The sequence below is a fragment of the Simochromis diagramma genome, unplaced genomic scaffold (genome assembly GCF_900408965.1).
Source record: "Simochromis diagramma unplaced genomic scaffold, fSimDia1.1 OVJJ01000612.1, whole genome shotgun sequence".
Taxonomy (NCBI): domain Eukaryota; kingdom Metazoa; phylum Chordata; class Actinopteri; order Cichliformes; family Cichlidae; genus Simochromis; species Simochromis diagramma.
In genome coordinates, this window is record NW_024387419.1 from 109,687 (window position 1) to 120,948 (window position 11,262).

The 11,262-nt window shown below is 41.1% G+C and overlaps 1 protein-coding gene across 8 annotated transcripts in view; it reads right to left on the bottom strand.

Annotated features, from left to right (window-relative positions):
* Nucleotides 1-11,262, bottom strand: part of lrch1 (leucine-rich repeats and calponin homology (CH) domain containing 1) — a 108,094-nt gene that overhangs the window by 49,178 nt on the left and 47,654 nt on the right. For all 8 annotated transcript variants that reach the window (XR_005693289.1, XM_040012556.1, XM_040012558.1 and 5 more), the window contains exons 3-4: nucleotides 5,943-6,069; nucleotides 3,863-3,968 (exon numbers count right to left, since the gene is read on the bottom strand). Coding sequence is in view for 7 of the 8 variants with exons in the window: in XM_040012556.1 (XP_039868490.1) it covers nucleotides 3,863-3,968; nucleotides 5,943-6,069 (233 nt within the window). In the remaining variant the exon portion in view is untranslated. The remainder of the gene's footprint in view (nucleotides 1-3,862; nucleotides 3,969-5,942; nucleotides 6,070-11,262) is intronic.

Consider the following 11,262-nt stretch of genomic DNA (forward strand, 5'->3'; position numbering starts at 1 on the left):
GTTAGCAGCCCAGAGTCAAACTATTTCTCTTCATGTGAACTTTATTCCTCATTAAATCCAAAATAACCTGGAAAACCTGGAACACCTCTCTTACACAGCGTTTTACTGGAGTGACTAAGCTGTAATTTAACAAAAGTGCCTGTTTTATGTTTAAAGAGTTATGTAGAGTCAATATACAAGCATGCACACCTTCACAGAGTACCCAATATGTTAACAAGTCAGATGAAGAGGTTGACCACACGCTTGATTACAGATTCCAGGTTGCAGCAAGCTTTGGAACCAGCTTTTAAACTAAACACGGTACATTTCTCTATGTATTTCTGTATTTCTTCCCACGGTATTGGGTTTTACACTGGAACAGTGATACAACACTGCTACCATGAGATCCAACTGGACATAACACCACCCCCCTTATGGTGGTACCATAGACAGTATAAGAGATGAACGTAGCTTCTGTGGGCAGATAAATGAAGCCAATGCTGAGGTGCCTTAAACTTGCATGCCTTATTTGTATGGCATTCGATTGCAATAGCTGTGGTTGCAAAAACACTTCCAGTCCTAAAGAAGTGTACAGGTATGGGATTTCATTTTTGACTGTTGTAAGCACTCTACTGTTCAGTTTATGGGCATGGTCATTTATGCCCATAAACTCAACCTTGAAGCTAGCTTCCAAGTACCCAACCTTATTATAACAACAGGAACCTGGGAGACCTTGAAGCTCACTTCAACTGCACTCACTGAGTGCAGTTGACATTAACTGAGCTAATGCTATTTAGCTCAGTTAATGAGGTCTTTGCGCCTAAATCTACAATTAGTCAAATTAGAATGTAATTTTTTAGAAAGCGAGAATTGCAATGAATGAAAGGGAACAAATGCATTTTTCAAAATATCAAACTGTTTCTTTGAGCATAGCATAAATATGGGAAACAGAGAAACACAGAATCATTTTTTCAAAAAGTTAACACAGATCTAAAACTTACCCTGAACTGCACTCAGACTACTAGCTTGCTAATGTTATCCAATGCCTGTTTTCCCCAGCTGCTTGGCTCTCCCTGATATTACGTGATTTGGAATTTATTACCAGAGTCACTGTAAGCTCATCTAAATTTTAAAAAGGCATTATATTTCTCACTGTGAAGCAATTTATCTCTCTATCTTTTCTAAGTCTTTGCAGTTATATAATTAACCTTTCTTTGAAACCTTTTAGCTGAGGATAAACTGTGAAGGTTTTTAATGGTGCATTTACCTAGACTGGCAAACAGTCATATACAAGAAATGTATAAACTTTCCGGACTCCTGGTCCACCAAACGCATTGTTCTTATTTGTCTTCTTTCCCTGTGTAAGATGTCCAAAAGAAATTCTCTATGTGAGTGTATGTGTGTGTTTACAGATCCTCAGACGGATGTTTGGGTTTGTGGGCAGAAACCAATGGGGGAACCATATCCTGCAGACTGCTAATGATGCGCAGCTCAGGAACCCATCAATTTTGACAGCATGATCATTACAGAGTTTTTAGACAGTTTCTCATAATTAAAACCACGTGTAGGCGGTAATAATGTCAGCTAAGCACATGTGATGGTGTGAGCGGTGACACCAGAAAGCATTCCTCTGGTTACTGGATAAAAATATTCTCTATACAGTACTCGATTAAATTATGCATAAACATATGTTCCCTTATGCCTTGAGGTCACTCAGGACACATGTGTACATTTCATCTATAGGGCTCTAACAATTTTATTATAAAACCATCTGACTTTAAAACCAAAAAAACAACAGCAGCAGGCCAATCATGACAGCAGGGGAGACAATTCCTATAAAAGGTACAAACTACATATTCTCTTTTCACTGCGTTCCCTTCATCTACTCGTAGGACTGGACTCAAAATCTGAGGTTCTAGATCTTGTGCTGAAACACAAACAAAATATACTAGGGTTCACAAAGTTTTTAACCTGCAACGGTATACAAAAACGGGAAAAAACTTGCAAATTACTCCTAAATCTTTTTTAAAAGAACAATAAACAGAAAACTTTAAAAGAACTGAGGCCTCAAGTTATCTAGCAGTCTGTTTACATATGTTCAGATATGCACAGCATCGAATCTGACTGTTGCACACCACCTCACAGGTCTGGAGATCTGAGAGCTGGGCTGATATGAACCATTTTCCTGGTCTTAGTGAACTGTGGCTGTCTGATGAGAAATCTGCAAAGTAGCTGTGCCTGAAATAAAACACAATAACTGCTGATTTACTTTAGATGTTACACTTTGGGCCTGAGTCACTCAGGCTAGAGACTAGATGAAGATTTCAGACATGGCTTGTAGTTCTCTTCACAATGCAGATTTTTGTTATAACTAAATTACTAAATTTTTACAAGACCATCCATGTTTTCTTCTTTCTGGGTTTGACATACTGTTGTACAAACTGTGTTGATAAATAGCTGCTAATAGCATTATTAGATGACTTGTTACTTATTGAGGTACAAACTTGCAGAAGCCTCCTCTGATGTCACTGGAAGGAATATGAAATGTATAAAGGAAAGTCTTGCAGCCTTGATGCATTATGCTGCTAACCAAAGCTGCTGCTGCTGCCATGATAATTCTGGCTTTAAAGATCATTTTTCCTACCAGCTCTGATCTTCTAGTTAGAGTCTGACTCTCTGACTTTATGCTATTGCCACCCTGAGCTTGGCCGACCTTTAAAAAGCCCTCAGCAGTCATGGTGGTCTTATCTCAGGGACTCTTCAGAGCTGCACAAGTTCAACAGATATTAAATCAAAAACAACATCCCTCCCTTTGTCGGGGCTGCCGTCCAGTCTGCCTGGTTGAAGCCCCCCTCCCCCCAGCACCGTGGTACTAAGCTTCTGAACCAGTTCAAAGCTCATCAATCAATCCAGGAGATGGTCATAAAGGTGAGGGGATGGGGATATGTAACAATTCAGGAAACTGGAGCAACAAATCCAAACCGGCTGAATAAAGCGATTGGAGTTGCTGTTGTTTATCATTCTGATCAACTATCTGCTGGCCTGACTCCATGTCTCGACTCTGTTTATCAGACTATCCACATGCTGGACAACTGACAATGAAGACAGAAATTGATTTTTTTTTTTAATATCTTGACTATATTGACTACAAAACAGGAAAAAAAGATCAACAGACCCATTAATAACTAAAACAGCTATAAGCTCAGGCCCTAACTTAAAAAAAAAATACTGTAGTCAGATTGTATTTGGGTACTGATACTGGCCTTACATGCAGATCCAGAGTTGTTCTGGTGTTTATAAATGGCTGCCCGCCATGTAAAAGCCAGTCTCTCTCCAGCCTATCAGTTAGTCAGGCTGGGCGTTGTCTCACTAGATGAGCACCAGACCTTTGTGGCTGTTGCTCATCTCTGTGTCACTGACTTATTTCAGACCTTTTGGGCTGGAGGTCGCTCCTCGGTCACACTGAGGGTTAAGTATATTTTTAGGCCCAAGGATGGGTGTGGCAGTGCACGCAGAGGACTCTGTGGTCTCAGATGCACCTCCCAGTCTTGCATATGGAAGAGATTATTCCATTTCTGAGTTTCACTCTAAATGAGACTTGACTTTCCGACCCTCGAGTCACAGCACGGAGTGCACAATAGGCTTCTGTAAGGTGCAGAGGTAAGGTGGGATCAAAAGAAAAGTGAAATTAAAAGGCTTAAACGCTGCCTAAAGGGAACATAAATCACCTTAATTACACACCTAAAGTCAACACAAAGATTTCCAACCAAAATTCACCAGTCTTTAGGACACAGAGAGCTGAAAGCCTTCCCTTTCTGAAAGTCATCAAGAAAGACAGGACACTGCAATTTGCCTTATACTGGGGGGGGGGAAAAGCACTCACCTTCTGGCAGGACACAGAGAAGGTTTCGGCGCACGTTTAGCTCGCGCAGAGCTTTGAGTCTGCCGATGTGACGAGGAAGAGCTGTGATCTCGTTGCAGCTGATGTCCTGCAGAGGACAAAAACAAACGAGGGGAGTGAGCGGTTAATATTTATGATTAGTAATTGTTTGAAATGCTCTCGGCAGCACGGGAGCAAACATCACAGCTGAGCAGATGGTGCAAAGTCGAGCTGGGTTTTCATGCTGAGAGGACGCTGCTGGAAAGTTAATAAGCAATAAGACTTTAATACCATATCACACACATATACAGAGTCCAGGTATAAAGAAGAGGTGAGAGCAGTGATGTAGTTGCCTGAGCACAAAGAATTAAACTCATACTGACAAGAAGTGAAATAACAGTAAGCAATGGGAAGCTTCCAGGTTCTGAGTTATCTCAGATTTGTTTGAGCAGACAGTAGCTGCTTTTAGCTGAAGTGAAGGACACTTCTGACTGACATATGAAGGAGTGGGAATCAATTAGAAGAGACAATGTGCGATGAGCTAATCACTTTATATGTGGGCGGGGCTTTAGTTTAGAGTCAGGTTTGGCTCACGACACTTTAGCTTATTTCATTTTCACCCTAAAAAGACTGAAAGTGATGATGTACCCCGATTGTCCTGCTGCTGACCAGAACTAGACCGTTTTCAGCTAACAGGCCAGGATGAGGACTGTCATTCTCATTAGCCTCTGCTCCCTGCACAGGAGTGCTAACAAGCAATGTGATTGTGTTGCCTGCCAGCAATATTCCATGTAAAGAGCTAAAACAGCATCATTGTGGCATACTGCCTCTCCTCTGAAACAAAACAGACAGTGTAATGGGTCATGAAAATATCTTCCTCATCACAATGCTAACACCATAGGCAGCAATCTGCCAGTGCTGCCATCTGCTGATTCCTTGTTTGCACAGCTCTGTCAGTCCTTGTAAAAATTCACTCTGTTCACAAGTTTGACCCAATCAGATCAGGTCGGTCAGCATCACGCACATTGTGAATGAGCTAATCACAGCACACCACCACCACTGGATAAAGTGAAATATCCCGCAGATCACTATCAGTTGTATATATTATACAGCACTTTATTGTGAGACTTGTTTGATTTAGAATAAGAGATGCTGTTGTGGAGGAAAAAGTAAAAAATAAATGTCTTATTATGAGTTTAAGAAGAAAATTCCATTTCATTTCTTCTGCTTATCCAAGGCAGGGTCCTGGGAGCAGCACTCTAAGCAGAGAAGCCAAAACCTCCCTCTCTCCAGCTCATCAGGGAGAACAACAGAGAGATATAATCTCTCCATCATGTCCTGGTTCTACCCCAGGGCCTCAACCTAGGAGGCATCCTAGTCAGATCCATGAACCACGTCAGCTGGCTTGTTTTGATGTGTGGAGTAGTGACTCTACTCTGAGCCCCTCCCGATTAAATGAACTCCTCAGCCTTTCTCTAACAGACAGCCCAGCAACCCTTCAGATTTTGCTGCCTGTATCCGTGATCTCGTTCTTTCATTCACTACTCCGAGCTTGTGACTGTAGGTGAGGGTAGGGACGTAGATCAACTGGTAAATCAACAGCTTCAGTTCTCCTCACCACAACAGAACAGTACAGCATCTGCAACCAATGTCCCAATCCATCTGCCGATCTCCTGCTCTGCTCTCCCCTCAGTCGTGAACAAGACCCCAAGATACTTAAACTCCTCTCTGACCCTGAGTGGGCACTACTCAGGGGCACAGAATCGACGATCTGATCTGATTTGTATCTTTTTTCAGAAAAAAAGACACAAATCTAACATCAGAATGAGCCAAGGAAATATAAAAAGAGAGTGACGACGTATGTCCCTAAATTTCATGTGACACATAAAGCTTACTGAAGAAGGGCTAAAAAACATAAGCCATAAATCCTCTCCAGACTGGGATAAAAGCAGTGAGCAGCACAACTGGAGCATAAGATATTCACATACAGACAAAGAAGCACAAAAATAGAAATATTATTACACACTCCTGAGTGCCACAGGAATAAACCAACACAGTGACACAAGTGGTAAAACAGCCTTACCAGCTCCATGAGCCTCTGCAGTTGTCCAATGGTCTCGGGCAGGCTGACCAGCTTGTTGTTGCTGGCGTTGAGGACTCTCAGAGGTAAACCACACAGGCAGGCCGGCAGGGAGCCCAGCTGGTTACGACTGCAAACACAAATATCATTCAGTCGAGGGGATCACTCGTGCTCATGTGGTTTTTTTCTTACACCACTTAGTATCTTTAAAGAGCTTTAAAATAAAAAAAGATTAAAACGGTAAAAGCCATTCCTTTTACATTGGACTACAGGTGAACTATAAGCTGATAAGCTGATCATGACGCAATTATAACTTTGTTTCTAAACATTTATGTTCCACACGGCCCAGTGGGATGTGACTGAAAGGGAGAAGAGCTACATGAATATTTTACCACCAAATCATTCAACGCGTTATTAAGATTACAGTTGGAGAGTTAACGATGAATGCAGGGAAGAATTCCTCACTCCCGAGTAGGGATGGGTACCGGTTCTGACATAAACGGTAGTAACCAGACCGAAAAGCAGCGCACATTTCGGTGCTTTATTTCGGTGCTTTTTTTCCCTGAGCTGTGATACACTTTGGATTCTAGCCAATCATTTTACGTTTCCGAGGATAGTAGGCGGGGCCAGGTACGTACGTTCTTTTAGAGCAGAGCTACAGATTAAAAATGCCCAAGGCAAAGCAGTCAAAAGTCTGGCTGTACTTCACAGCAAAATATGCAAACTCAGCAGCCTGCAACAAGTGCTTTAAGCTGATACTGTGATACTGTCAAAGGAGGTAACACCTCGAATCCGATGAAACACCTGGCGACGCATAGTGTTTTTTTTAAAAGCCGAGAAATGCGCCGTAGTTGATAGCTTGCTGCGAGACCTCACACCGAGCACATCTACTGTGGGTGTGGTGCCTGTTATCAGACCCGGAGTTAGCAACATCCCCCAAGAACCCGAAGAGGAGAGTCCTGGCCCCTAGCCCTGCCAGTGTAGCAGAAATGATGACGGATGATGACGGCAGCAGCAGCCGTTCTTCTCTGCGTGAGTAGCTTAATGTTGTTCGTGTGTAATTTACGTTGAGTAGGCTAACCACGTTATTACATTAATGCATGTAAGGTGAACTAGCAAAGATCATCATAGCTACATGCGACTGTCTTCTTGTTTGATGGCAGACACTCCCTGCACCCTGGCCAAAAAGGCTAAAATGACCAAAGAAAAAGTGGAAAATAGTTAAACATGAGAGGTTTTTGGACAAAGTTTGTGTTTATTCCATTGTTTAAGCACTGCTTCCAGCCAAGAGTGATACCATATATGCCCCATAGCTGCAGAAAAGGCTAACATTGTTATCTTTTTACAAAAAAACAGCTGAACATGATAGGTTTTTGGACAAAGTTGGTGTTCTCGATTCTTTAAGCACCGGTTTGAGCACCGTTTAAGCACCGGCACCGTTTCAAAAGTACCGGTTTGGCACCGGTAATGGATAAAACCTATACGATACCCATCCCTACTCCCGAGTCTGTTTATGTTGCCGTTTGCACCTTACAGCAACCCTCAGGAAGAAATAAACATGTCACAGCAATGTTTCCTTTTTACTACACACACACACACAAATATGAAAACAAAGATGTCTTTTTACTATTTTTACAAGAGGAGACACACTGCAGGAAACGCTGTACAGAGGAAGTTATGCTATGGATGGGCAACAGTCTATTGTCTTAGGGTCTTTTTTTTTTTTTTTTACCTTCATCTCTCTTTTCTAAACAGGACACGACCACTTTTGAATTAACTTTACTCAACTTTTACCAGACCAAAGCTAGCAGGGGTATTGTACTCATGCTCTACACTGTGGGTGCCTGACTGACCTGTACAGTTTGAAGGAAGAAGTGGAGAGTTGTCACATCTAGTGCAAATAACAGATTACACGTGTCTAATAAAATCTGTAGTGTCCAAGCTGGAAGGCCAGCTACAGGGAAGGCAATTCAATATATGAAATTTCCAGGAAATCCCAAAAAATACAACAGGTGTCGCTCCTCCTTTTGAAGCCGTCCTTCATTAGTCACACACACACACACGCACGCATTTTCACCACAAGACTGCGAAACCCCGTCTGACTCGGGGTTCTGAAAATAGCAATCAGGAAACATACAGTATAAATGAGTTTATGCAGCTGTTCCCACACATACTCCGACACTGAAGAAAAAGAATGTTACACTTTAATACTATGATGTTGCAAAAGCTCCAGAGGTGGAACAGCCTGACATCCTCTCTGCAGACTGGGTGTGGTACAAGTAGCTACAGTATATTTTAATGGAACAGGTTAATTACACAAATAACTATTAATTCAAATATGCATAGTATATAATAGTATAACAGAGCACATCTCAGTAATGAAACAGATTCCAAATAATAATCCAAACACACTAATTCAACCCACCCAGAAATAAGATCCACACTCTTTGAAGATACTCTTAAATATCTGGAGTCGCTCATTAGTGCTCTGAGCTACCCTTACTGTCCACCCCTAGGTCCACCCTTACTACTTCTATAGGGAATAAGAGGTTAAGCAGCAGCCAGGTGCTGATGATCAAATAGACTTGACTCATCAGCACCTTTCAGGACCTCTATAAAAGCAGAAATGCTAGCAGTTTGCTGGTCTGGAGCCTTCATGTGTGCATTAACAACATGTCCAGATCGTTCCATGAGTGGATGTCCCAGCAAATTCACCCCAAGGTCAGACAATGCAATTTTCAGAGAAACAAAACCCTAAAAGCTACATCTAAGACTTTACTGGCCTCAGTTAGCATGTTAAATGTTAAAGTTCAAGACAGCATACTTAGACAAAGCCCCTCCCCTCTCCCTCTAAATAAAACAAACAAACAAAAAGAAAAACATGGCAGCACAGCTAGCTTCACAAAGTTGCTTTAGAACAAACCACAAAACCTCTGTAACAATGTCCTTTGGACAGACAGGACAAAAGTGAAATGAGATGTTTGGCCACAATGCACAGTGTCACTTTTGCTGAAAATGAAACACAGCATAGTGGCATAAATACCTTATGCCAGCTGTCTAGCACGGTGGTGGTGGCATGATGATTTGGGCTTGTTTTGCATCCACAGGATCTGGACACCTCACAGTTATTGCACTGATCATAAACTCATCTTTATACTAAATTATTATGCAGTCAAATGTGAGGCTGTCTGTCTGACAGCAAAAATAGGTTGTGCAAAAGGATAATGATCTCAAAAACACCAGATCACCAAACCTACAAAGGAATGTTTGAAAAAAGAAAGAACTGTTGCCATTGCCTTCAAAGGAAAAAAGTTTGGCAGAATCTTAAAGGAGCTGTTTGCAACCTAAATGTAAAGTAATAGTGGGCAACTATGTGAGAGACAAAAAATGATTACTTTAAGTTATCTAAGGAGCTTGGAAAGAAAAGAGACTTAACTTCTTGAAGTTTCTTGAAGACGTTTCATCCAAGAAGCTTCATCCAAGAAGCTTCTTCAGTTCCTAAAACTTTAATAGCTTTAAGTTACTGCTTCTAATGGAGCTTCTATGGGTCCTGAATAATATGGTGTACCTAGCTTTTTATAGGATTGTAAAATATCCAGTGAAATTTGTGTTTCACATGTAAATGTGTAACACAATGAACAAAGCTATATTATATTGTTTAGAATGTTTAAATTAATTAAACGACGAATTACATGCAATGTGGCAGATGCACATCATCAGCTATATTTTCCCTTTAATTTCATATAAACTCAGGACCGGATAAAACCAGATATTTTTCCCCGTAACTAGGACAACAGAAAAAAAGCACCACTAGCAGGACTGTTCTCCTTTTACATGTTGTAAACATTGTGAGGAAAGAGGGCACACAAAATATTTGCAGCTGTGTGGTCCATATTTGGGATTTGTTTTCAACACCCTAGCAAAGTCAATCTTTTTGAATGCATATTTGTGGTCTGGACTAACGGCACTCAAAATAATCACAATGTAGTTTAATGTTATGTTTTACAAAAACTGACATTTTCAAATTTTAGGGAGGAAAAAATACATAATCACAACAAGTCTTACTTTTTGAAATATACTAACAATCTCCTTGTGTTGTAAAAAATAAAAGCACTTATGAGTAAACAAAAGTTAACACTCACAGAGGTCTGCGTTTCAGATGTGCCAGCGAGCTGCTGGACTTTAAAGACTAAAAATATCCTGGAGAGGAAGCAGAGTGTCCATCCTATTCGTCTGTGTGTGTATTAAAGCCTAAATGTGATATTACACTTCCTTTCTGCAACCAAGACTTGCTGCAGTGTTTAAAAATATTCAACACAGACATACTTCTGGTACTTCAGTCTTTGCAAGCATGGGCTCATGCAGTCTGGTTGTTTACTGAGCAGATCAACATTCAAATCATATCATCAGTTCATTTTTTATTACGTTAAGTTACTAATGTACTCAGTGACAGCATAATGACTGGCAAAGCAGCACAATGTTCCACACTGCTACTAATGGGCTTTTCCAAGAATTTTTACTTTAAAGTCGTAGCTTTACAAAGGCTGCACTGGAGCAACGGCAAAAAAATAAAAAAAAGAAAGAAAAGAAGAGAAAGTAAGAATAAAAGTTACTTTTAAAAAAATCTAACTGTATTCACAGTCTCTTTGTAATGTTGTGCATTGTACTGGGAGACATACACCCCAAAAAATAACAAGATGATGATGGGAGAGGGTGGGGGAGTGTGACAGCGTGGGAAAAGTGTGGTTTAAGAAAACTGCTTTCTTCCAATTCTTTCAGGATGATGTCAAGTTGCAGGAACTTCAAAACAAAGCACAAAGCTTTCAAAGTTACACACCACACCTGCAAACAGCTTGTTTTCTGCACCTGAGGTAAGGTGTGAGTCGGGGTTGAAGTGGTTGAAATGTTAAGACTGCATTGCAGGAGGCAGAGAGCTGGTGTTGTAAGTCACCACCTCTGTTCCATGATGAACTCCCTTCTTGCCTCAGGTGACCTCAGTAGGTCACATGATAGGCTGGGGAAAGGTAAAATGTCAAAACCGCTAGCGATTTTTCCACTCAGGCTACTAAAATCTATCTCAGCCCTGCCCGTCGGGCTATCATAGGAAGGAAAAATATGTCAGTGCTTTTGCATTCTTTCACAAACGTAGCTGGGCAATTATGGCATCGGCATCGATGAGCCTCTTTCAATATGTCACGTGTTGAAATCGCGTTTGAATTTGTGCTTGTTTTTTGCTTTCACTTTCATTTTACAACAGCACAAACTGTGTATAAAGAGCGGCAGTACTGATTGGTGAGTGACGATTATGGAGGTGAAATGGAGG